Source organism: Chrysemys picta, chromosome 3 (genome assembly GCF_011386835.1).
Source record: "Chrysemys picta bellii isolate R12L10 chromosome 3, ASM1138683v2, whole genome shotgun sequence".
Lineage (NCBI taxonomy): Eukaryota > Metazoa > Chordata > Testudines > Emydidae > Chrysemys > Chrysemys picta.
Genome location: NC_088793.1, coordinates 14,889,609 through 14,917,482, shown reverse-complemented (window position 1 = coordinate 14,917,482; position 27,874 = coordinate 14,889,609). Strand labels below are relative to the sequence as shown.

The window sequence follows — 27,874 nt, the reverse complement described above, 5'->3', positions numbered from 1 at the left end:
TCTCTGCTTCCTTCCATCTTCCACTCCACCCCAGTTCCTTCCCATTCCACTCTGCTTCCATCAAACTCCCACCCTCCTCCTGGCCTCTCCCCCTCTGCTCCAATCTGACCTCCACCCAATCCCAGCTCAACTCCTGCCCCCTCAGCTTCCATCCAACCCCCACCCCAGCTCCTGACCCCACCCCCTCTGCTCCTGTATCCCCCCAACCTTCTGATTTCCTTCCCCCTCTTTTTTCCTCATTCCCACCCTCTATTCCCACCCTTCACTCCCCACAGTCACATCCTGTTGTTTCCTCCTTGCTGCCTGGGCATTAGCAGGAAGAGCCTTGAAAAGGCAGGGGAGGCAGTCTCTGTGCTCTCAGTTCCTGTGCCTGCAACCACAGCAGCCCCTCGCTGCCCGGCCGAGCGATTGCACCGAAAGTCATGTTCAGTCCATGCATCCCCGGGCTGGAGCATGCTCATCACGGATGAAATCGTCAGTGAATTTAGCTGCCAAACTGGAATAAGTCTCTACTGAGCTTGTGAGCAGATGCTCACAACTTGGGAAAATTTGGGAAAATTTTAACTGGGATGGCAAAACAACTGTGTTCAAGGCCCTTTATATGAGGGACAGAGTCCTGTTCCCTGAAGAGCTAACTGTTATAATCAGTAGGAAAAAAAACAATACAGCGTGAAACAAGGCAGAGGGAAGAGAATAAGGGGGAGATATTGTTAAAATGATATTGTGGGAAAGGCTTGTATTAGGAAATCACTGCTCAAGAATATGATAAAATGCTGCAGTTGACAAAGGCCGTAAGTATATTCATCAAACATAGAGTGAAACATTTTTACAAGAAGAAGAAAGAGTGCTTCTAGGCATAACATTTATATGTCAAGTTTAAGCTGAAACAGATATTTTTTGCTGAGTTGCACATCCTTAGAAATAAGGGCTTAGAAATGAAACACGGATTGCTCTGTAACTAGAGCGTCATGCATGTGACCCTAGAATAATAATGGGAGGGAGAAATTCTGACCCACCGAGACACCTATGCAGACCTGATGTGGTTTCACGGCTGCAACAGAGGGCAAAATTGGTGCATGTTCAGTGGATGTGTAAGGAGACAGAACTATATTCTGCAGAAACAGCAGGGGGCTCCATTGTAGAGTTAATCTCCTTCCACACTTGAGGAGAAAAAGGAACTGATGGGTAGAAGACGGTTACCACATGTGATATATTCCTTGTGGCACATACTAACTGCCTCATGCGAGCAGCTCTGCAGATTACACAGTGAGGTGACTAGTCAGTGCCTAAGATCAGCGACTTTAGGTCAGACGGCTCAATGAAATTTATCTCCAGACAAAGGAAAAACTGTATTTGTTTTCTCCCTTCCCCCAAGAAATTCACATCGCCACAAGCAACTGCATTAAGAAAATAATTCAAATCTAAGAAGGCTACCTTTCATTTTATGTGTACTTCCTGAAGACAAAATCTCACAGCCTTAATGTTTGGGCATACAACGCTGAGAATTCACTAATGACTCCAGCAATGACATAAAATGCCTTTGATCAACCCCATTGCTACATAAAACACCATAGCATGCCATTGAATGGAAATCAGGCACAACAGACAAGCTATTATGTGAGAGACAGTACTCCAGCATTCATCTCTTCAAACAGAAAAAGTTCAAAGAAAATCAAAATCAGAAAATGAATAACAGAGTGGATTCCACCACTAAAAAAAGAAAAAAGAAAAAAAGGCCAGGGGCTACATGATATCACATTTAGACCTTTCAAACCAACATTCCATTGCCCAGAATTATAATACGTTCTACTTCCACCCAATATGCAATGTGTCAGGAGTGTGTCATACTGAAAAACTATCAACCAAAGCACTGGAAATCTGAGCATTTGAAGAGCTAATGCATTCCATGATCTAGCCTGGAATGAAGACGGCTGCTGTTTGCTGATGGAATGGTATGAATCAACTCACCATTCATGCTTTCCAAAGTTGTGCAATTGGTTTTTAAATGTGGGAGTCCCAATTTAGGCAATGAACCTGATTTGCAAGCCTTATTCATGTGATTAATCCTTATGTGATGGCCACTATCTTGGCTAAAACACCGGAGACTGAACCAGAGAACTCCAGAGGTAAAATAATGAGCTGATACAACTCAAGCCAATCTATTTACTTCGCCTCAATCACCACAGAAACTCATAATCATTAATGGCCTTGGTTTCACAACACTCCTGTGACAAAGGAAAGCGCTACTATCCACATTGGGAATGGAGGCACAGGGAGCCTAAGCAACTTGCCCTAGGCTACACAGAAAGTCAATGGTGGAACAAGCAATTGAACCCAGGTTTTCTAAGACCAAGGCCTGGTCTACGCTACGAGTTTAGGTCGAATTTAGCAGCGTTAAATCGAATTAAGCCTGGACATGTCCACACGACGAAGCCCTTTTTTTTTACTTAAAAGGCCCTTTAAACCGGTTTCTTTACTCCACCTTCGACGAGGGGATTAGCACTGAAATCGGCCTTTGCGGGTGGACGGAATTCGACGTTATTGGCCTCTGGGAGCTATCCCACAGTGCTTCATTGTGACCGCTCTGGACAGCACTCTCAACTCAGATGCACTGACCAGGTAGACAGGAAAAGCCCCGCGAACTTTTGAATTTCATTTCCTGTTTGCCCAGTGTGGAGAGCACAGGTGACCATGCAGAGCTCATCAGCACAGGTAACCATGATGGCGTCCCAGGATAGCAAAAGAGCTCCAGCATGGACAGAACGGGAGGTACGGGATCTGCTCGCCATATGGGGAGACGAATCAGTGCTAGCTGAACTTCGTAGCAGTAAACGAAATGGCAAAATATTAGAAAAAGTCTCAAAGGCCATCAAGGACAGAGGCCATAACAGGGACGCACAGCAGTGCCGCGTGAAAATTAAGGAGCTAAGGCAAGCCTACGACAAAGCCAGAGAGGCAAACGGAAGGTCCGGGGCAGAGCCACAAACATGCCGCTTCTACGCGGAGCTGCATGCCGTGCTAGGGGGTGCAGCCACCACTACCCCAACTGTGTGCTTTGACTCCATCAATGGAGAATCATGCAACAGGGAACCGAGTTCGGGGTACGAGGAAGATGATGATGAAGACAATGAAGATAGTTCACAGCAAGGAAGCGGAGAAACCAACAGCCAGGATATGTTTATCACTCTGGACCTGGAACCAGTAACCCCCGAACTCACCCAAGGCGTGCTCCCAGACCCTGAGGTCACACAAGGGACCTCTGGTGAGTGTACCTTTGTAAATATTACACATGGTTTAAAAGCAAGCGTGTTTAATGATTAATGATTCATTTGCCCTGGCAATTGCGGCCAGTACGGCTACTGGAAAAGTCTGTTAATGTGTATGGGGATGGAGCGGAAATCCTCCAGGGACATCTCCAGAAAGCTCTCCTTCATGTACTCCCAAAGCATGGCAGCGTATGGTCCTGGTGTTTGCTGGCATGCAGACAATATCCATTCCTTATCTCTCTTTGTTATCCTCAGGAGAACGATATCATTCACGGTCACCTGGTTGAAATGGGGTGATTTTATTAAGGGGACATTCAGAGGTGCCCGTTCCTGCTCGGCTGAACAGAAATGTTCCCCGCTGTTAGCCACGCGGTGGGGGGGAGAGGTGAAGTGATCATCTCAGAGAATTGGGTGTGTGTGTGGTGGTGGGGTAGTTGGGTTTGTGCTGCATGTTAACCCGGAAACCGCAGCCCCTCCTTTTACATTGCAAACCCATTTTAAATGGCCAACCCAATGGGTGCTTGGTATGGGAAATGAGGGTGCTAGTGTTTGAAACCATTCCCACATGTTATGAAGGTTAAAAAAGCCAAAAGACTGTGGCTTACCATGGCTGCCTGCAAGCCGAATTCTGTTGCCTGGCACTGCTGGAGTGATCTCTCACACCAAACCGGCAGGCCCTCAATATAAGAGGAAAAATGCGACCTTGTAACGAAAGCACATGTGCTGTGTAATGTGAACAGCAAAATTTAACGTGAAAGAGTGTACCCATTGTTCTCTAAAATGTGTCTTTTTTAACCACCTCTCCCTTCTCCTCCACCAGCTGCAAATGTTTCTCCTTCACAGAGGCTAGTGAAGATTAGGAGGAGAAAATGGCAGACTCGGGATGATATGTTCTCGGAGCTCCAGATGTCCTCCCATGTGGACAGAGCACAGCAGAATGCGTGGAGGCAGTCAATGTCAGCGTGCAAAAAAGCACAATATGAACGAGAGGAGAGGTGGCGGGCTGAAGAGAGCAAGTGGTGGGCTGAAGAGGATAGGTGGCATCAGCTTGCTGACAGAAGGTAAGAGTCGATGCTCCGGCTGCTGGAGCATCAAACTGAAATGCTCCAGCATATGGTTGAGCTGCAGGAAAGGCAGCAGGAGCAGAGACCGCCGCTAGAGCCCCTGTGTAACCAACATCCCTCCTCCCCAAGTTCCATTGCCTCCTCACCCAGATGCCCAAGAACGTAGTGGGGGGCCTCCGGCCACCCAGTCACTCCACCCCAGATGATTGCCCAAGCATCAGAAGGCTGGCCTTCAATAAGTGTTAAAGTTTTAAACTGCAGTGTGTCCTTTTGTGTCCTTTTCCTTCCCTCCTCCCCCACCCCTCCCGGGCTACCTTGGCAGTTATCCCCCTAATTGTGTGATGAATTAATAAAGAATGCATGAATGTGAAGTAACAATGACTTTATTGCCTCCGCAAGAGGTGTCCGAAGGGGGGAGGGGAGGGTGGTTAGTTTACAGGGAAGTAGAGTAAACCTGGGTGTGGGGGAAGGGTTCATCAAGGAGAAACAAACAGAAGTTTCACACCATAGCCGGGCCAGTCACAAAACTGGTTTTCAAAGCTTCTCTGATGCGCACCGCGCTCTGCTGTACTCTTCTAATCGCCCTGGTGTCTGGCTGCGCGTAATCAGCGGCCAGGCGATTTGCCTCAACCTCCCACCCCACCATAAATGTCCCCCCCTTACTCTCACAGATATAGTGGAGCACCCAGATAGCCGATGACGGCTACCAGTCATACTGCACCGTCTACTGCCAAAAGGCAATTAGCTGCTGCTGTGTAGCAATGCAGTAGCACGTCTGCCGGCACCCAGATGACATATGGTGACGGTGAGCTGAGCTGAGCGGGCTCCATGCTTGCCGTGATACGTTGTCTGCACAGGTAACCCAGGTAAAAAGGCGCGAATCGATTGTCTGCCGGAGGGGGAGGGGCCTGACAACATGTACCCAGAATCCCCCGCGACACTGTTTTTGCATCATCAGGCATTGGGATCTCAACCCAGAATTCCAATGGGCTGTGGAGACTGCGGGAACTGTGGGATCGCTACCCACAGTGCAACGCTCTGGAAGTCGATGCTAGCCTCGGTACTGTGGACGCGGTCCGCCAACTTAATGCACTTAGAGCATTTTATGTGGGGACACACACAATCGACTGTATAAAACCGATTTCTATAAAACCAGCTTCTATAAATTCGACCTAATTTCATAGTGTAGACAGATACCTAAGTTAGCATCCTAACCACTAGACCATCTTTCCTCTCATGCCAAAGCACTCCCTCTGGGACTGTAACAGCCTCATGTCCTCTGTGGCTCAGGCATAGAAGGGGACCCATAACACACACCCTCGCCAGCGAGCTACCCTTTCACTAGTAGTCCCACTAAAGTTATCATTACAGGTGAAATCCACACCATGCAGGCATTTTGGATGATCAGTAAAGGTTGTCTCTCTTCTACCCTGGAGCTCATTTATATCCTTTTGGACTAAAACCAAAGAATGGTTCTCATGGGGGACTTCAATCACCCTGACATCTGCTAGGAGAGCAATACAGCAATGCACAGCCAACCCAGGAAGTTTTTGGAGAGTGTTGGGGACAACTTCCTGGTGCAAGTGCTGGAGGAACCAACTAGGTGCTGTGCTCCTCTTGACCTGCTGCTCACAAACAGGGAGGAATTGGTAGGGGAACTACAAGTGGGTTGCAACCTGGGCATCAGTGACCATGAGATGGTCGAGTTCAGGATCCTGACAAAAGGAAGAAAGGAGAGCATCAGAATACAGACCCTGGACTTCAGAAAAGCAGACTTTGACTCCCTCAGGGGACTGATGGGCAGGGTCCCCTGGGAGGCTAATATGAGGGGGAAAGGAGTCCAGGACAGCTGGCTGTATTTTAAAGAAACCTTATTGAGGGTGCAGGAAGAAATCATCCCAGTGTGCAGAAAAAATAGCAAATATGGCAGGCGACCAGCTTGGCTTAACAGTGAAATCTTCAGTAAACACAAAAAGGGAGCTTACAAGAAATGGAAACTTGGACAGATGACTAGGGAGGAGTATAAAAATATTGCTCGAGCGTGCAGGGATGTAATCAGGAAGTCCAAAGCACAATTGGAGTTGCAGCTAGCAAGGGATGTGAAAGGTAAAAAGAAGGGTTTCTACAGGTATGTTAGCAACAAGAAGGAGGTTGGGAAAAATGTGGAAACCTTACTGAATGTGCAACCTAGTGACAGATGATGGGGAAAAAGCTGAAGTACTCGATGCTTTTTTTGCTTCGATCTTCACAGACAAGGTCAGCTCCCAGACTGCTGCACTGGGCAGCACAGTATGGGGAGGAGGTGAGCATCCCACAGTGGTGAAAGAACAGGTTAAGGACTATTTAGAAAAGCTGGACATGCACAAATCCATAGGGCCAGATGCAATGCATCTGAGAGTGCTGAGGGAGTTGGCTGATGTGATCGCAGAGCCATTGGCCATTATCTTTGAAAACTCGTGGTGATTGGGGGGAGGTCCTGGACGACTGGAAAAAGGCAAATATAGTGCCCATCTTTAAAAAAAGAGAAGAAGGAGAATCCTGAGAACTACAGACCAGTCAGCCTCACCTCAGTCCCTGGGAAAATCATGGAGCAGGTCCTCAAGGAAGCCATTTTGAAGCACTTGGAGGAGAGGAAGGTGATCAGGAACAGTCAACATGGATTCACCAGGGGCAAGTCATGCCTGACCAAACCGATTGCCTTCTATGATGAGATAACTGGCTCTGTGGATATGGGAAAAGCAGTGGACGTGATGTACCTTGATTTTAGCAAAGCTTTTGATATGGTCTCCCACAGTATTCTTGCCAGCAAGTTAAAGAAGTATGGATTGGATGAATGGACTATAAGGTGGATAGAAAGCTGGCTAGATCGTCAGGCTCAATGGGTAGTAATCAATGGCTCTATGTCTAGTTGGCAGCCGGTATCAAGCGGAGTGCTCCAGGGGTCGGTCCTGTGGCCAGTTTTGTTCAACATATTCATTAATGATCTGGATGATGGGATGGATTGCAGCTTCAGCAAGTCCCCGGATGACACTACGCTGGGGGCGGGGGGTAGATACGCTGGAGGTTAGGGAAAGGGTCAAGAGTGACCTAGACAAATTGGAGGATTGGGCTAAAAGACATCTGATGAGATTCAGCAAGGACAAGTGTAGAGTCCTGCACTTAGGATGGAAGAATCCCATGCACCGCTACAGACTGGGAAGCACTTGACTAAGTGGGAGTTCTGCAGAAAAGGAACTGGGGATTACAGTGGATGAGCAGCTGGATATGAGTCAACAGTGTGCCCTTGTTGCCAAGAAGGCTAACGGCATATTGGGCTGCATTAGTAGGAGCATTGCCAGCAGATTGAGGGAAGTGATTATTCCCCTCTATTCGACACTGGTGAGGCCACATCTGGAGTATTGTGTCCAGTTTTGGGCTCCCCACTACAGAAAGGATGTGGACTAATTGGAGAGAGTCCAGCGGAGGGCAACAAAAATTATTAGGGGGCTGGGGCACATGACTTATGAGGAGAGGCTGAGGGAACTGGGCTTATTTAGTCTGCAGAAGAGAAGAGTGATGGGAGATTTGATAGCAGTCTTCAACTAACTGAAGGGGGGTTCCAAAGAGGATGGAGCCCGGCTGTTCTCAATGGTGGCAAATGACAGAACAAGAAGCAATGGTCTCAAGTTGAAGTGGGGGAGGTTTAGGTTGGATATTAGAAAACACTATTTCACTAGGAGGGTGGTGAAGCACTGGAAGGGGTTACCTAGGGAGGTGGTGGAATCTCCATCCTTAGAAGTTTTTAAGGCCCAGCTTGACAAAGCCCTGGCTGGGATGTTTTAGTTGGGGTTGGTCCTGCTTTGAGCGGGGACTTGGACTAGATGACCTCCTGAGGTCTCTTCCAATGTTATGATTCTATGAATAACAACTTGACTACTGGTACCTGTAACTGATTTTTAGGACCCTGTGTGAAGTTGCATGGTTAGTCACCCTGGCAGTTGGAACTAGTGGAGTAGAGGAGTGAAGATGAAGCTTTTCTAAGGCAAGAGAGGGTAAAGGTGATTCAAGTGATAAAACAGCCAACTTGGGAGGAAGATCAAGCTAGAGAGTTTATGCTTGTAGTTCTTAAATTAAAATAAAGGAAAAGTATGGGAAGCAGGGTGGAGTAACCAGACATGTGTACATGTGCACCAGGCTGAGACCCAAGAAGGGATTATATCTATATATCTACAGCAACATGACAGTTATTTATGACGTGAGGAATGCAGGCAAAAAGAAGGAACTGCTCTCCATAAACTAACACACTGCACTGAATTGTGCATGGCCTAACATTCAAATAATCCTCTTGTTTGTTTCTTTTTGCTTATAAAACATTTTGCTTTGGTTTCCCCATTCAATAAGGTTTTTAAAGGGTGGAGATGGCATTTTTTGCGCCACTGTGGAGCAGCATGTTCTAAAGAGTTGAACAGCAGGACTCAGAACTAAGGATTCTTGGATTCTAATGCTGCTCTGGCATTGAGTTGCTCTCTGGTCTTGGGAATGTCACTTATTTTTCACCATGCCTTACTTTCTCCATGTGAAGAATGGGTATAAGACAGCTTTCTTATATACCACACAACAGAGGTGTTGTGAGGATTAATGTTTGTACTGTAATGTAATGTAGTAATGTCTCCATTCTTATCTTCAGGCCGCACAACAGCTTGGGCCCAGTGTATCTAAAAGAGCCCAAAGCTGCGGGATGAAAACTGTGGTCAACAGCTCTGCCCTGAGCCACAATGGAACTTTTTTCCATAAGGCTTAAGATCATCTGTGCGGGAGACAGAGCTTTCTTGGGGGTCAGTTCATGACTTTGGAAGGAAGTCCTCCAGGAACAAAGCACCATCATAAACCTCACCATCTTCCGCTCCAATTGCAAGGTGCACTTCTTCAGCTTGACTTCTCTAACATAAACACAGAGCTGTGGGGGGAAAAAACCCTACCAAAAGAAAACACTCCACTGCATGCATAATTCTCTCTTTGAGGAGGGGATGAGAGAGGGAATGAACCACATGTGAAAAGAACTTAATCATGCTGCTCTATGCATAACCAGAAGGCACGCATACACTATGGTGATCAGGGCCAGCTCTAGGCACCAGCTAAGGAAGCAGGTGCCTGGGGCGGCAAATCTGAAGGGGCGGCACTTCGTCTGCTCTTGGGGCGGCACTCCGACTTTTTTTTTTGCCTTCTTCGGCAGCAGTCCAACGACAGATTCTTCTTTTTTTCTTCTTCGGCGGCACTGCTGTGGCCGCTTTTTTTTCTTTTTTCTTTGCTTCACCACTTGGGGCGGCAAAAAAAGTAGAGCTGGCCCTGACGGTGATGAGGGTGATACAAGAACCTAGATAGCATAGAACAGAAAAGACAGCATTTTTTCTGTTTGTGAATTGTAACTGAATAGGGCATGATTTTTACAAATTTGGTCACTATTTATAATTTGTACATTTTTTTGTGTCACTGCAAGAGATTTTTTGAAAAAACAGAGGGGAGGGACATTATAATTTTTTTAAAAAATCCCTGCTTCTTCATCAAAATTTGAAAAATTTCAACCAGCTCTACAGTTAGTTGAAAACCTGTGGGAGCAGGAGGAGCCATGGGAAAACTTTATCAATTTTTTATCGATATTTGAAATTTCAGTGGAATTCTTCAACCCGATCTCGTAAAAGAGGATGATGAGTCAGCATTTTGTGTACTAGCCTATCACAAGGCTACCTGGAGTCTCTCCTCTACCCAGAATCCCTTGGGGAAGTCACTTAGCCTCTCTGTGCTTTCCTTCCCCATCTGTAACATGGGGATAATAGTGCTTTCCTATTTCACGGGAATGTTGTGAGGATACAGACATTCAAGATTCTGAGGTAATGGAGACATATAAGTACACCTCTACCCCGATATAACGCTGTCCTCGGGAGCCAAAAAATCTTACCGCGTTATAGGTGAAACCGCATTATATTGAACTTGCTTTGATCCGCAGGAGCATGCAGCCCCGCCCCCACTCCGGAGTGCTGCTTTACTGCCTTATATCTGAATTTGTGTTATATTGGGTCGCGTTATATCTGGGTAGTGGTGTATTTTAGATAAACAGAATGTTTTCCAGTCCTGTTTGTGAACATAGTGACCTGATCATTGTCTAACTCGTTTGGGCCCTGACCTTGCAAACATCTAGGCATCTGTACACATTGTAGCCAATGGGGGTCCAGAGAGATGCAAACTTATATAGATGCTTATGTGTTAGCCAGAACAGAGTCCTAATTATCTGTGTCAGAAGTCTGGCCAGGGGGTTCTGGGAGCAGCTGTGTCTTTCCCCCATCTCATATACAACTCACACTACTAATTCTCTCTTCAACTAAAGCTGATTTTTACTACATCCATAATGTGTTGTTTAATTATTTCTCATTTATATGTGGGGCCAATGAAACACTTCTGGGACACAATAAAATAAAATGCAAAAGTAATAATCTCAACTTGCCCAAGAGGTAAAAAATGACAACAGAAAGACCGTCCAGCCCCCACAAGAAAAACAGATGACAAAACCCAGGTCCTCAGAATAGGTCTGAGACAGGCCTTCCAGAAGGATCAGCAAACTCAGGCTTTGTCAGACCAAGTTCCGGGGTAAATTCAGAGTTCAGGACATTTCATTGAGAGTGCCCTGCATCCACCACCCAGATATACAAGTCTAAGGACTGCCAGCATTATAATTAGTACAATATATTATTTGTTTTGCTGTAGTGCCTCGAAGCCCCAGCCGTGATCAGGGCCCCATTGTCCCAGGCACTGCACATGTATGCATATAACACAGTGTCCCTGCCACAAAGGACTTGCAATCTAAAAAGAGAAGACAGGCAAAGGCTGAGAGAAAAGAAGCTTAATTATCTCCAACATTTAGAAGTGGAGTTGGGGCACCTAGACTTACAGAAGCTGACATATGAAGTCTGTGCCTTCGTAGACACAGAATAAGTGCCTTAGCCAGATGACCATATGAGATCAGCACTTCAGCCAATATCCACTCTTGGGGTAAAGTCCAAAGACAAGGATGGACTCAATGGTACTTAGAAACCCAATCCATAAACGGATTTAGAGATCTAAATAAACAGGTGGACAAGCAACCAGAAAGCAGAATGGAAGCCAGTATAATCTTAGGAGCTCAGCTGAAATATGCTCCCTGTGTGAAACACTGCTAGGTAAGTGGAAAGACACATTCTGTATTAGCTGTGATATGGTACATCTGAGTTTACTTGAAAAAAAAAATCCTACCACAGAACCGTGTGTATATTTGTGCAGTGGATGAGGGTGTGTGTGAGAGAGAGATAGGGAGGTCTGTGCTTTTGGGGCAATATTTGTTCTAACACACATGCATTTATGCTGCAGTCTAATGTCAAATGTTTGTGTCCTCTGTATCCTGGAATCTACAGTTGTGTTAATTGGCACATGTTAAAACTGGACTAACATTTCCAGTGCAGACATACCCTTGGTGTTACTGAGAGAAACTCAGAACTGTACTTCCCTTACTTACTAGGCAAGATGATGACATCCTCACCAGGGGCGGGAATGCTGTGGTTGTATCCACCCCAGCCTTTTTTCACTCCACTCCATGATTCAGGGAATGACCATTTCAAAATGATGTCAGGAGGAGAAACTGGAGCTAGAAAACAGGATGTACAAAGAAAGATGTATTTGGAATTGTCATTTGTTGGGAGTCCTAACCTTTCCTGGATAGTCACAGATCCGTGGTATGAACCCCCTATTTGTGTTAACTGATTTAGGGTATGTTTCCACAGTGATCAGGAGTTGTGATCGCAGCATGTGAACTAAATTTCATTGAGCTAGCTTGCTAAAGATAGCAGGGAAACCATGGGAGCATGGCCAACAGCATTAGCTAACCACCTGAGTATGTATCCATGGTCCTGGCGGGTTATACTCAGGCACTGTGCTGATTCAGTTTCACTGCTATTTTTAGCAAACTAGCTAGATTAAAACTAACTCAGGTATGTCTACACATGCTGCAATCACACCTCCAGATTGTTGTGTAGACATACCCTGTCACTCTAAATGCTGCTTTGCTTCTGAATAGAAGCACTGGAGGTCCCATGAAAATGAGAGTTCTCCTAAGAGTTTGAGACCATCTCTGCAGACCCAAGGTGGTTGGAGACGGTCCAGACAAGCATTCAAACTCTTTAGTGCTCACCCAAATCAAGGCAAAGCTCTAAGCAATGAGAGGTTCCCCTATGAGACTTACACAATCTTTTACGTTGTCAAAGTGCTTTACAAACAGTTATTTTATTTCTTTGTAACTATATAATAGACTCCAGGAATATCATTCTGCGTGCTACTCTGAAGCCTAAAGCATCACCAGTCAGCGTGAAGCAATGGCAGCAGCTACAAGCATGACTGAGAGCCCTTTTTGTGCAGAATAGCACCTGGTTCAAATATCACTGGGATTTTCAGTCTCTACGTGTCCAATTTTTAAATTCTCAGCTATTTTCAGCATTTTTAAATACCCGACTTTATGAATTATACCTGTGTGAGAGCTTGTAAGGTTTATCTAACAGCCATAAAAGCATTTATCCAAATCTCTCAACACCTTTGAGACATATTTAAAGCACATAAATAGAAGCAACAACAACAACAACAAAAAACCTAGCAATCTCTCCTCCCAGAACTTGCCCAGTGAGCCAAACCATACCCTACCAACAAGTGTCTGGTCTCATTGCGTGCCTTCCTACCCAAAAGCCAGGAAGCTAGATGGATTCTGTAATATGTCCTAAAGGTCAAAGGATCTAGGCTATGTGAAAATCAACTAAGCTCTTTGGAAGCAAGGACTTTTTTACTATATATATCTGTGTAGCATGTAGAATAATGAAGGTCTGGGTGAAATCCTTGCTTCAGGGAAATGGCAAAATCCCTGTTGACTTCAGTGGGGGCCTAGATTTCACCCCTGATCCAGACTGAGGCTTCTAGGCATTTCTGCAATACAAATAAATAATGATTATAATAATCCTGTGAGGTAGGTCAGTTTTATGAACCCTTTTCCACAGTGTAATGAAGGCCAGAGAAGTTGAGCCCAACTTACATTGTTAGCTCTCTGGGGCAGGCTCTGTCTTTTTGTTATGTGTATGTACAATGCTTAACACAATGGGGCCCTGATCCCTAGCTGAGGCCGCTAAGTACTACTGCAACACAAATAAACAACAGTAACAATAGTGGACTACCTAGCAACTCTGTGGCAAATCCAAGATTAGAACTCAGTAGGTCTTCCTTGTTTCCAGCCCTATCCTTTGGTCTATTATGCTGTCTGGCTCAATGTGTAACTGCATAATAATGTCATGCTATTATCCTAAGATCACTGTGTAGCACTAAAATACATTGTAGTCTTACATTCTCCACGACCTTTATGATCTGATATGGTATTTCTTAACAAAAGTTTATAGTCTTTTATAATGTGGAATCACACATTCATCATATGCAATGGTAGATGTGGCTCAATAAAATGCTTAAATGAATGCCAAGAGCCCCTTTTGGGCTGACAGATGTACAAAACATAGAGGTGATGTACAGCGACATTTTCCTGGAAACCTAGTAAAAGGAATTGCTGTGGCTGTTAGACCAAACCAGTCAGCCTGAGACCATCACATACCTGGTGCAGGTAGAGGGATTCTTTCTTCTCCTTTGAGTGTTACTTGGACTAGGTCTTCACCTGTAACTGAACAGAGAGGGTGCATGGGTTGTAGGCAAACCCCATCAGCAACTGAATGGAAACTAACAAAAGTAATTAGACAGTAATCTCTGATACAATGTTTTCTGATCGTTCACATTTCTAACAACAAAAGGTTTCCCAAGTACCTAGCCTTGTTGATCCTTTTTCAACCATTTTTCTTCCAGTGTTTTTATAAAGAAATGAATACATTTTTGTTTGTAGGCACTGAAGGGCTCTTGGCACATTACCAAAAAAAAAAAAAAAAGCGAACAGCAGATATACAATAAACAAAAGCCGCAGTTGGCATGCCAACTTCATGTACCCCGTTGTAAAACTAGAGTAGCTCTGTTGACTGCAATGACTTTACACTAGTGAGTTATGTTGGACTTACAATGGGATAACTGAGATCAGAAAGGGAACTGTAGGTTTTGTTCATTGTATGTATGTATGTTCTTGGAATCTAAGTCAAGACTGGATGCCTTTCTAAAAGAGATGCACTAATTCAACCATGATTTATGGTTAGAGCCAGGAATTCTATGGCCCGTGGTATGTAGGAGGTCAGACTAGATTATCATAACTGTAACCCCCTCTGCTAGGTTTTGTCAACAGCAACAAGGGCTCGGTTCATCTATTAAAATTAATACCCCACTAGCTTGAACTCCTAGCCAGCATTTCTGGTATCACTTACTACGTTTCTTGGGTGCCCTTAATAGGCAATACTTCCTACTCGCAATCACTGAGTCTGTATATGAGGAAAGGAGCACTTCATTAGGGGGAAAGGGAACACAGCATCATCTTGGGGAAACACAGCAACCATGTATCTAAATGAATGACAAGTAAAATACTCCCCCATGGTTGTTGTTGGCATCCTTTCGTCTGTGATAGACCGTGGGAATTGCAGCCTATGATGTAATTTGCAATGTCTCATGTGACTGAATAGGCCAATCCGAGATTTGCATGACCTTTGGCAGTTATTGCAAATGTCTGTATCTTGATTGGGAGCTGCTTGCTTCCTGCGGGCTCAAGCCAGCTTCCGTTATGGACTTTGATACCCTCCTGGAGACGATGACGCCACTTGTTACGATCACTTTCCAAGATTTCCCATTGGTCAGGATCAATTTCAAATTCCTTCATGTCTCGCTTCAATGTGTCTTTTTAGCGAAGCTTGGGATGTCCTGTTGTTCTTGTTCCCTCTGATAGTTCCCTGCATAGCATGTCCTAGGGCAGTGGTTCTCAAACTAGGGCCGCTGCTTGTTCAGGGAAAGCCCCTGGCGGACCGGGCCGGTTTGTTTACCTGCCGCATCCGCAGATTCAGCTGATTGTGGCTCCCACTGGCCGCGGTTCGCCGCTCCAGGCCAATGGGGGCTGCAGGAAGGGCGGCCAGCACGTCTCTCGGCCCGCACCAATGGGGGCTGCAGGAAATGGTGCGGGCCGAGAGACGTGCTGGCCGCCCTTCCTGCAGCCCCCATTGGCCTGGAGCGGCAAACCGCGGTCAGTGGGAGCCGCGATTGGCCGGACCTGCGGACGCGGCAGGTAAACAAACCGGCCCGGCCCGCCAGGGGCTTTCCCTGAACATGCGGTGGCCCTAGTTTGAGAACCACTGTCCTAGGGAATGCATCCGTCTTCCAACCTACTCAGATGGCCCAGCCAGCGCAGTCATCTTTGCTTGAGCAGGGCTGTCACAGATGGTAAATTTGCTCTTTGAAGAACCTCTGCGTTGGTGACTTTATCTTGCAATTTAGTGTTGGGTATGAAGTGTAAACAACATAGGTGGAAACTATTAAACTTTTTCTCCTCATGAGCATAAATTGTCCATGTTTCCCCATCATACATGAAGACGCAAGCTTGGTACACTGGCATTTTGGTCTTGATGGTATGCTTTGAGTTGTTCCATGCTCTTTTAGTTAGTCTGCTAAAAGTGGTGGCAGCCTTTCCAATGTGAACATTTAGTTCTTCATCCAGTAAGAGGTTGGTGATCACTGTAGAACCTAAATAGCTGAACTTTTGGACTACTACTAGCTGGCTTGCATTTAAGGTAATTGGCGGATCTTGTGGAACCCTCTGTCCTAATACAACTGTTTTCTTGATGCTGATGGTGATAGAAATGCCTGACAGGTACTTGAAAGGCAGCCCATGACTTCTTATAATAGATCTTCATTGTGATCTATGAGGGCAGCAGCATCAGTGAATAGAAGTTCCCTAATTATCACCTTTTTGACTTTGGTCTTTGACTTGAAGAGTTTCCCATCTGATCTTGTGTGGAGATATACTCCATCTTTCATATCCTTAAATGCACAGTTCAAGAGTACTGAAAAGAAAATTCCAAAGAGTGTAGGACCAAGAACATATCCTTGCTTCACTCCGATTTTCATCTCAAAGCTGTCCGAAGCGGACCCGTCAAACTGGACAGTTGTTCGCAAATAGACCTGCTCTGCTGACTGTGTTGAATGTTTTGGTTAGATCCACAAAGGCAATGTACAATGGCTGGTTTTGCTCTTTGCACTTTTCTTGGAGTTGATGTAGAGAAAATATCATGTCAATAGTTGATCTTCCGGCTCTGAATCTGCACTGTGATTCAGGGTAGACATGATTCACCAACTGTTGTAGGTGCACTAAAATGACTTTTGCTAAAGCTTTTCTTGCTATGCTTAGTTGCAAGATACCCCTGTAGTTGTTGCAGTCACCCTTTTTGTCTTTATTTTTATACAAAGTGATGATGTTTTTGTCGCGCATCTCTTGTGGTACCTCACCCTCTTTCCAGCATTTAAGTAGCACCTGATGAAGATATGGTAGTAGGCTGTCTTCCCCACACTTGAGGATTTCTGCTGGGATGCCATCTTTTCCAGGAGCATTGCCACTTGATAGCAAATCAATGGCCTTGCTTAGCTCTTCTACAGTGGGCTTCACATCTAGCTCTGGCATGACCTGTAGAGTTGGTAATAGGTTCAGTGATTGGCAGGCGATGTTTCTTTCTTGTGCGTATAGCTCTGAATAGTGTTCAACCCAACAAAACAACTGCTTGCTTTTATCTGTAATGATTTCACCTCTGTGCAATTTGAGAGGGGCAACCTTGTTGACAGTGGGACCTAGAGCTTTCTAAATGAATGACAAGTAAAACACTCCCCCATGGTAACTTTGGCAATAGTCTTTTAACTTGGTTCCCTACTTGCCAATGTGAATGTCCAGTAGGCAAATGTCCTTTTACTACATCACTTCTGTCTTCTCCCTCCGCTAAACACAACTCACTGTTTGGTGTCAATGGGTAGCATAGTCCCAGAGTACTGACATGCACTTGGGCAGACCTGCCTCCAATCCCTTGCAAAATCCTGCCAGGTCCTGTCCTGAGGTTCAACCTCTTAACCCAACTACAGTGATTTCAGCTTTATTTGGTTGATGGGTAGGAAGAACCCTACCAGAATTTACTCACCTCTGCTGCTATTCTCAGTGGCTTCAACAAAGAGCCCTCTCTGCATCATATCCCCTCAAGAAGCTACCTTGTAGGTTTCAGCAGAGAATTGTCCCCACAGTACAGGCTCCTCAATGAAGAAAAATCAGTAGTAATGTAGGTCCCTTGAAAAGACCCTTATTACTAAAGAAAGATGTGAGCCCTTGCCTAAGTTCCAATTCCAAACCAATTCTGAGTGTGTGTACAGTTATGGTGACTCCGAAGTATTAGTGGAGGAATTCTGGGTAAGAAGTTTATGCAGATGAAGCTCTCACTGTAGCCACAATTCCCACTGTTCACCGATAGAGGGGGGAAGAGAGCTTCTTCTCCTTTAGAACTTCTGTCCATTTCAGTTCTGAATAAATAACGTATGCAGATGAAGCAACTCTGTGGCCATTCTTCCCCCATTCACCAGATAGGAGCAAGAAGCAATGGGAGTGCATGTCACCTTGTACTTTACTTACCTTATCTTTAAGCAAGCCTTTGTCCTTTGAAATTGTGAGAGCCACTCCTCCTTACCTCCCTTCCCATCTCCCAGTGCAACTAAGCTAATTTAGAATGTCTGAGCTCCATTAATTTTAAGTGTCAATAAATTAGTGGGAATAATCAAAATACTTGATTCTTTCTGATAATTACTATCTGATGTCAGTTTAAAACACTAGACTGAGTTAGGAGCATATGCTCCTATGCCGAATGAGGCTTCCATAATTAAACAGAATGGGATTCCATGTGGGTTTTCCCATGCCTGATTAATTCGTAATCAGGTGCCACAACCCTGCTCTTCAGCGACACCTTGTTTCCCAATTGTTAATTACAGTCTGGTGCCATATTTGCAAAAGCCACTCTGAAGTGCAAAGTCACCATACGGGGACTCCACTTAATAATGCCATAGAGTTGGGTCTGCGACTCTGCTTCTGTCTCTTGTTGAGATGGGTGTAGTGGTTAGTGTGCTAGCCTGGAGCACCGGGTTCAATTTCTTGCCCTGCTGCAAACTTCTTGTGTGAACTTCATGTCTGTGCGTCTCAACTCCCTATCTGTGAAATGGGGACCAGGGCATTTCCCTAACTCCCAGGGATGTTGGGAGGATAAACTGATTAAAGATTGTGAGGCGTTATGGTGCAGGGGCAACATGAGTACCATGGAGAGATTAATCCTGTTCTTGTGGTACTGCTTCACCTCAGCATTAGTGGTGAGAAACAAAGAAAACCTTAATAGAATTAATGCCAGGAAGATAAAGCTGGCAGTGTAAAGCCTGAACAAAAATATGTTCCTTTCACAAATTTCTAAATTATGCCAGACTGAGGCTTAGTTCTAATTCTGTCAGGAATGAACTCAACAGTAAGATAAGGTAAAGGGGAGGCAAAGGGTAATTTGGGTATAAGCAATGAGGCAATCTATCATAATAGGAGAGAGCTGAGAAGTAGGACTACCTGAAGTAACTTATTGTTTTAGGAGAACGGTTTAGACCATCTGCTGTAGGCCAGTCTATTCACTATTCATTTTCCTCTCACTTATGTCAGGGCAAATCAGAAATAATCCTGTGAAATCAATGGAGTTACACCCGAGTATAAACAGTTGCAAGGTATGAAATATGCTCATCTGACTTGGTTACAACACACACACAGCTTTTTTCACGGTACAACCCGGTTTGTCTGATTACAACAATGCATTCAGGGAAAATCTGGTCAGCTATCCCCATACTGCCTCAGCAGGGAATAGAATATCCAGCAGACATTCAGAATGGCACCAGCAACACATGAAGCAGAGAACGCTGGGATTTCCCAGTGCACAGAAAGATCAGCACAAGGAGGACTGTTTATCATGGTTACATAGAGCTGGTGAAGGGGTTCTGTTTATACAGCAGGTAACACTATTGCAGCCTGGTTACATGAAGACAACCATATACTAGGCCAGGCCAATGACAAAAGCAACTCCTGGTTAGCTGCCATGGTAACTACTCAAGTTGGGTGATAACCCTAACCATGCTTAGAGCTAACCACGTCACTAACTTATCAGCTTCGTTAAAAACTACAGGGTTTGATTCTCTACAGCCTAGCATTTAATGTAATTATTTATGCTAGTGCAAGGCAAAGTAGGTGTAAAGCACAATCATGCTGATTGGGAAGCATTTTACACCCACTTCACTCAGGAATAAATGCCTACACAAGGACCCATGTGGTGGAGATTCAAGCCCAGAGAGCAGACAAGGACGTAATTACCTAGTTCTCTGGGTGGTTTTGTTTATATATTGAGTATATCATCATCATTTAGGCAAGGAACAGGAAGAGATACAGGCAACACAGATAAAGGATGTCATTAGCAAACATTGGATTAAGGTGCCTCTTCGCAACATACAGTTAATAAGGCTCCAGGGCCTAGTTGTATAAAAACTTTATCAGGCCCATCAATTTTCTTTCTGATTACAACCCTTCCTGGATGGTTGTGCTGTGAATCATACATAAAGGCCTTCTTGAATTCAAACTTCCTGGCATCCTCCTTCCCCTGGTTTAGGTCTCTGAGTTGATGTGAAGGAGGAGCAAAACAGTCTTTCATCAGCTATGTAGTGACAGAAAACTTGCCTGTGGTTATTAGAAAGTGCTGAAACTAGGATAAATGCTCCAATAGCCTGACTTACAAATAAGAAACACCACCATGCCATTCAACATCAATAGGGCCAACATAGATCATGGGAAACATCAAAACTTTTAGAAATCACACTCAACTACAAGGCATCTACAGCACTACACGTGAGACAGATCTTCCAAAGCTGGGGAGATGGAGATAGAATATTTGGCAAATTACTAGAAGGTGCCATATACTAGGGTGCTCAGAACCAGGGACGGCTCCAGGCACCAGCTTACCAAGCAGGTGCTTGGGGCGGCCACTTCGGAGAGGGGCGCCACGTCCAGCTGTTCGGCGGCAATTCGGCAGACGGTCCCTCACTCCTGCTCGGAGCGAAGGACCTCCCGCCGAATTGCCACTGCAGATCGCGATCGCGGCTTTTTTGTTTGTTTGTTTGTTTGTTTGGCTGCTTGGGGCGGACAAAACCCTGGAGCCGGCCCTGCTCAGAACTGTATTATCATGTGGATTTGGATACAAATGGGCAGCAATATAAAACCTTAAAATGTGGCAAACCAAGACTGGATTCCTCTCTTAATGGATTAATAATGGCTGCAGCAAAGACTGAGGCAGCATGAGCTTCCTCAATCTGCAATACTAATGAGCATCAATCCAGGATTACAAGGACTATCTCTAAGAGTGAAAGAGTGTGGTTTAGTCTTCATTTTCTGATCACCACAATCCACTCACTCTTTGGCCTCTCCACTGAGGCTGCCAACGAGGCTGCCAATTGGTGCTGTGTGTGAGGGTGTTTTTCCGTGGGTCAGTGATTGGGGCACCTGTCCGCTAGGAACTGAAATGAGAACACTCAACTCATTTCATAGAAATAAGGTTAAGATTTTGTCATGGTTATTTTTAATAAAAGTCACGGACGGTCGCGGGCAATAAACAAAAATTCACGGGAGCTGGGACCTGTTCATGACTTTTACTAAAAATAACAGGGGAGAGAGGGCTGGGGAGGGGGGTTTGACAGCTGGAGCCCCATGGTTGGGGACTGACAGCCACAGCCCCACTTCTACGGAGGAGGGGGGACAATGCTGGCTTCAGCCTCGGCAGATGCCATAAGGCAGGGGCACACAGCAGCAGCTCTCACTCAAGCCCCAGCCAAAGAGGTGGTGGGGGTCACACACAGCCCTGGCTCCGGCTGCAGCCGCGGGTCAGGGATGCATAGACCCAGCTCCACCCCCACCGCTGATAGCTGAAGCCAAAGTCACAGAGGTCCAGTAAAGTCACAGAATTTGTGACTTCCGTGACTAAATCATATCCTCACATATAGGCCACTGAAAAGCCTTCATATAGTACTGTGACCTTTGGAAACTACTTACTCGGTCTGAATTCAAACTGGCTAGAAGTTAAAGGCTTATTATTGTGTTACCAATCTCCTGAGCCATCCAGCTTCCCACTTCAAATCTTTCATCCAAAATGCCCCTTGAAACTTGGGCAATGAATATGAATGAAGCATCTTTGTTTTGCTTATACAGTAATTTTCCATGTAAAGAACAACTCGTTAGAGGCCTCCTCTTCTCCTGCTGAGATCAATGAAAACCTCCCTTTGGCTACAATGGAGTTTGGATCAGACTTTAGGTATTTACAAGAAAGAACGATCAAAATAATGAAATTCAAGTTGCTTAAACTAATTAAACAGCAAACCTGGTTTGATGCAGCACCAATACAATGCTAAGCCTTGATCCTGTGTAACTTTAAATGTGAGTAGTCCCATTGACTTCAAGGAGACAAGGTCCATATATTAAGTTCATTGGAAAATGGGTTTGGAGTAAATGAAAAAGGTCAGTAACCATGTTCATAAAGTTTCAATCATGTTTTTGACAAATATTTCAACTAAAAATGTTTCAATTAATAAGCTTACTTGTCTTCATTTTCAAGGCTCTTCACTGCCTATCCCCACCCTACCTATCATCTCTGATTCACTACTGAGAGGTCAACCTCCACTTTCATTCCCCACTAATTAAATTTTCAAACAAGCATCTTCATGCTTTCTCCCATGCTGCCCCTTATGTTTGGGAGTTGCTCCCATAAAGATCTGCTAAGCCACCTCATTATCCATCTTCAAATTTCTCCTCTGAATTCTCCTTTGCCACAATGCCTGCAAAAAACCCTAACAGTCAGTTTGAGACCACTGTCTACCATGTTGACCAATACTGTCCCATTGCTTCCTGGCATTTCCCTGATCCCACCCATCTATTTATCCATCTGGTATGTTTTGATTTATACCTGGATTGTAAGCTCTTTGGGGCAGGGACTATCTTTTTGTTGTATGTATGTGTACAGTGCTTCCCACAATGGGATCCTGGTTCAAGACTCGGCTCCCAGACATTACCACAATGCAAATGTAATTATTAATAATAATAATAATAATAGTAATAATGTAAAGGTCATAAAAATTGAACAACAAATGAAAAAGGGTTCCACCCTGAACTCTTCGAAATGAAAACGACTTTGTAATTTCAAAGGGTTTCACAAGACTAGGGTTTTAAAATACATTCCACTGGTTATTTATATGGTGGTACTGCCCAGAGGCCCCAGTCAAGGATCACGGCCCCGTCCTGCTAGTTGCTGTACACTTACATAATGAAAACACAGTCCCTGTCTCAAAGAGCTGACAGTCCAAAACAAGTCATTACTGTAGCTTGCATAGAATACCTCAGACTTAAAGATGACATTGTCTGAGTTTGCCCCAGTATGACATTTACCTCCCCACACCATGACATGAGATCACCATGCCACAACGTGGCGATGTCGCATCAAAACACAGTCATGACGTGAGCCTGTGTCACAGTAGGTTAGTGTTTCATGGGGGCAGACAGTGACTACAGGACCCACAAATGCTCTTGGAGCACTTCTTTTGGGACACAAGATGTCCTGGAGGAAAATAGCATCTTCCCACGTACACAAGGATGCATAGCAACCCTAAGAGCATGTATATGCATCCGAAGAAGTGGGCTGTAATCCATGAAAGCTTATGCTCTAATAAATTTGTTAGTCTCTAAGGTGCCACAAGTACTCCTGTTCTTTTTCCTAAGAGCATAGTTACAGAGGTATGGATGAGAGTAGCCCCCAAATTCCTTCAGCACAGGAGGCTATAACCCTCTTCCCCCAGCTCCCAGCAGCGGAGGGGAATAATCTGCCCGTGAGCACCTTGTATTTTGAACTTCTGAAAAGATCCTTTTTCAAAGGGCTGCATGGGAGTTAGTTAACAGAATTAATGTGCGTAGGTCGCAGTCAACACCTTGGTTAACAGGATCATTGTATGCGTCCTCCATGCCTCAGAAACACTGGATCCTGTGGGTTCTACTTATCGCCCATTATAATTATAATCCCTCCACATTAGGAGTCTTCTGCATTGTTTGTTCCACGCTCTAATTTCCAGACAAGTAAAGCACCGGGGCAGCTTCACCACCTTGTTCCCAACCTTATATTTTCTCGTCCTTTGTGTCAGAGAACCTCATTCCCCGAAGACGAGAGCTTGCAGGATGCTGGTCAAATTCCGTGACCGATCAGACAAGGGGGGCATAGAGAGCATCTGAGCTGAACATGAGCAGTCCCCAATGCTGGCTGAGGCAGATTCATTCAGCTGTTTGGCTTTTTTGAATAACAATATCTTCCCAGTTGTTGGGTCGTTTTTTTAATTTCCATTGGGGCTGAGCAAAGGGCTGTGTGAATTTAGGAGCCTGCCTCTGAATGAGCTGGCATCTGATCCGTATTTACTGGCGTTAATTTTGGATTTAATGCACCCCTGCCACGACCCAACAGTTTGCCCTAAAAAGCCTTTTAACTGGCACAAAGGGAGAGGGTCAAAAGTAAGTTGACCCCTGACAGAATGTACAATTATTAGAGAGAGGCGATACATGAGCAGCTGCTGGAACCCCACCGGTACAGCAAAGTGCTTCCAAAAGTCAGAATATGAATAATACACTCAAGGTCTTCCCCCAGCTCTGCGAGGGCCTGCTACTTTCTCCAGGAAGAATTATAGCCCTCCCTAGCAGCTGCAATAATTGTGTTCCTATTATCCTAGGGACCTCCCCCTGACCACCCCCTACAAGTGTCCATTGTCGAGACGGAGTCAAGTGATTATATGCTCTGGCTGACGCTGTTTGGGCCCAGCTGCCTAACTGCTGACACACGAGCACCAAGAGCGCGGACTCGCGTCTGCAAGACGGGACTCTAACATACCAGACCTTTTACATAAGTCAAGCAGGAACAAATGATGCTTTATCAGCCCTGCTGACGGGGCAGCCCCCTCTTCCTTTGAAGTGGCGGCTGCTTATAGGGCCTTACAGCTTTTCCTCCTTAGCACAAGCAAACATCCTCCTTTTGATATGCTACATGCTCATTATCTCTGCCCCATTTAATGATTTTTGATTGAAGGGTGGCAGCTCAGTTGCCAAGAGAATAGTTAAAGAGGCTCCACACAGTCAGGCCTACAAGAAAGGCTTTCCTTGTGCAGCAGCCTAAATTTGGAATTTCTTAACAGTGTGTTCTTGTTCTTAGCGGCAGATAAGGGCTGAGCGTGAAATTCTTAATTAAGCAGTAAATAGAGAGTAGGGTGTCAGCAGATGCAGCCAGTAGCCATGGAGACCAAGTCACATGAACAAGAGAACTGAGACTAAACATAGGCCTCAGGCTTGGATGTGAGTGACAGCTGAAGAATCCTACAAAGCTTGTAAACTGGATTAATTAGTTGACTAATTATTTCATATAGTTAAATGTAACAAAAATAAAAAAACAGCTCACAATGTTAAACAGCAGAGCGTTCCGAGGGCTAAAACCAAAAGTGTCGTTCTCTCTATTTCAATTTACAGATTCATCTATTTTAAGGCTGGAAGGGACCACTGTGGCCATCTTGTCTGACCTCCTGCATAGCACAGAGCAGAGGATTTCACCCACTGATTCCTGCATGGAGTCCAATAACCTGTGATGGAGCTAGAGAATTTTTTTTTTTTTTTTTAGAAAGATATCCAAACTTGATCTAAAGACTTTGAGTGCTGGAGAAACCATCATACCCTTGTGTAGTTTTGTTCCAATGCTTGATAATCCTCACTGTTAAAAAGGTGTGCCTTATTTTCTATTTGAAATTGTGTAACTTTAACTTCCAGTGACGTGCACTAGAGTTTAGGATAGCAATTAAGTGGCACCTCAACACTACAAATCCATTCATTTCAGATTTTCTCCCTCACCACAAAGTTAGCTTTTCAGTAACAAATATTATATTAGTGGTCTCCCAGTTATAATGTAAGTAAAGTACTAGTTGCAGTCTAATCAAATGTTCTCAGCATGGATTATAAATGTGAGATGGAGATGTTTTCATTCATTTGAATGCCAGACGTGAATCTTTTTTCCCTGTATTAAAAAAACCATGTACTAAATGCAACACAATCAGAATGAAAACAAGACGAAAGGAGGAATAGAAGTGTAACCATTATGTTTGAGACTACTGCGTGCTAAATGGTACATCATAGCTCACTATTGCTGACAGCATTAGTCAGATCTATTTCTTTAATGTCAATAACGTGCCAAGAAATGTGCCACGGTTTTTCAGCTTTCCCAGGCTTTCCTATTTCAGGGAAATTTTTATGCAGGGTATCCAAAGTGCCCAACTGTTGACATATATGTACTTGATATAATAGGTCTTCAGTGGGAATTATCTTCAGATTTGCATGTAGCTGTATGCGTCTTTTCCCCCTCCTTACTGTTAGTAAATTGCAAAGAAATCAAGATTTTTTGCTCTGTGATAGATGTCTAGCACAACCTTGGGCGAGTGACTTAACTTCTCTAGGTTTTACTGCAATCAAATCAGTGCAAATCCGAAGTAACTCAATAAAGCCAATGAAGTTGTATGAGTGTCAAAAGGGTCTAGGTGAGTCAGATTCAGGCCCTCTGTGTTTTAGCTTAGCTAAGGGTATGTCTACACTACCGTGAAGTACACTATCCGGGGGAGTCTATTGCCAGCGTTGAAGCCTGCACCACGGTGTTCTTCCTGCTGTTTTTAACCGTATAAACTGGAATAAAGGGAGTGCAAGTACATCTACGGGAGCTCCAAGTTACACCCTGGTTGCAGTATAGATATAGCTTATGTGTGAAATAGCAATGAGAATAGCTGCCTCTCAAAGGTACTGTGAGGTCTAGTGACTTCCGGTACTGCCATTATTAATCATGGTCCTAATCATTACTTCTCCTTTCACAACCAGAATTTAGCACCATAGTGACTGATTTGCTGGAGAAAAGGATAAAGGGGTGAAAGTCCCAGGTTTTGAAGAGCTTGTCAATGCCAAATTGCAAAATTAGCAGGCATTGGTGATCACAATAAACCACAGTCAATATTCACAATATTTAGAAATTATCTCTAAAAAAAGTCAATGTTTTCAAACCCATGGGTCTACAAAGCCACTGAGAGTTCACAATGTAAGGATCCACTCTTCATATTTGTAATCCTTAGTCAAAAAAAAAAATACTCTCATGACTTTCAGTGGGTGCAGGATTGGACTCAAAGCAAATGTCTCCTAAGACATTTAAGGTGGGGGATTCAAGGGATTGATAATGGACTCCAAAGCCTTTTCACCTCCAAAGCACCAGTTGCCAAGGCTCATGCTGTACCCTCCATTGTGGATAACTAAGAGATTAAGGCCCTGACCCTGCAAAGACTCGGGGATGTGCGTAACTTGTTATTTGAGTAGTCCTACTGACTTAAAGCTATGTCCATGCCTAAGACCTTGCAGATCAGGGCCTTTAATTGCAGATTGGCCACTCCAGCACTGCTCATTTGCACAAAGTTACATGTATTACTTGCATTGCACTTACCTAAATAGGTTAACTTCCCCAATTTGCTGTTGAAAAACCAGTCACAGCCCTTGTTCTGATCATGTGAAGGAAGTGACTGGAGTAGCTGACCAGGCCTTGTCCCACAGAACACCATGACCTCAACATAGGATGGGAGGTTCTCATGTTCCACCAGTAAGTAATTCCCAGCAATGAAGTTATCGAACGTAGCCGAGTACTAGATGGAGGGAAACATAATGAACATGCATTTTCTTGAAGTGTAATGCATTCTTTTGTCAATTGGTATCAGAAGCATAGAATGTTAAAGACTATGTATGATTCGTGGGAAGTGGATGCTAAATCAATCCTCCTGACCACATTAAAACATGGGTAGAAATTATGGGCCATCAAGACCAAGCTTTGGTGGGTCTTAAGTGGTGCATAGGTCTTGTTCTGGCCCTATGCACCGGGGCGAACATTCACCAATAGTGCCCAGAATGCTCTTCCAGCTCAGAGCAATTTCATAAAGGTGCTCTGAATGACTATATGTGATCTGAAGACTATCTTGTGTTCTTTTATGAGCACGCAGTACTCTTCCTCCTTTGTTTGCCCATCCAGAACAATGGGAGGGTTTCTCTTCCTTTGTTCCTTGATATGGTTTTGGTGACTGCTGTTCATCCATTACAAAAGCCATTTTATAAATAAAATAAATAAATAAATAACAGCATTACCTGCAGTTGTTTGCTGACAAAAGAGTTACCAAAAGTCAGTGTGTAAGTCTCCTGGTCCAAGAGCAGAGCCATCCAACCACAGGGGTTTGATAAAGTATCAGAGACGTAATGGACTGTGGTTGTCTTATTATTACTATCAGTCACGGTTAAATTATAAGGAAAGTCTGAAGCCTCTTTTCTAGGAAAAAATACATTACATCTGTGTTCAGACCCTTCATTTAATAATATTATTACATTTTATTTGTTCTATAGTAGTGCCTATAGGCCCTATC

At 44.5% G+C, this 27,874-nt stretch overlaps 1 protein-coding gene across 3 annotated transcripts in view; it reads right to left on the bottom strand.

The window, feature by feature from the left end:
* The window catches only part of PKHD1 (PKHD1 ciliary IPT domain containing fibrocystin/polyductin), a 380,982-nt gene that overhangs the window by 115,814 nt on the left and 237,294 nt on the right, over positions 1–27,874 (bottom strand). For all 3 annotated transcript variants that reach the window (XR_010599356.1, XM_065587493.1, XM_065587494.1), the window contains exons 48-51: positions 27,603–27,780; positions 26,914–27,109; positions 13,974–14,039; positions 11,853–11,981 (exon numbers count right to left, since the gene is read on the bottom strand). Coding sequence is in view for 2 of the 3 variants with exons in the window: in XM_065587493.1 (XP_065443565.1) it covers positions 11,853–11,981; positions 13,974–14,039; positions 26,914–27,109; positions 27,603–27,780 (569 nt within the window). In the remaining variant the exon portion in view is untranslated. The remainder of the gene's footprint in view (positions 1–11,852; positions 11,982–13,973; positions 14,040–26,913; positions 27,110–27,602; positions 27,781–27,874) is intronic.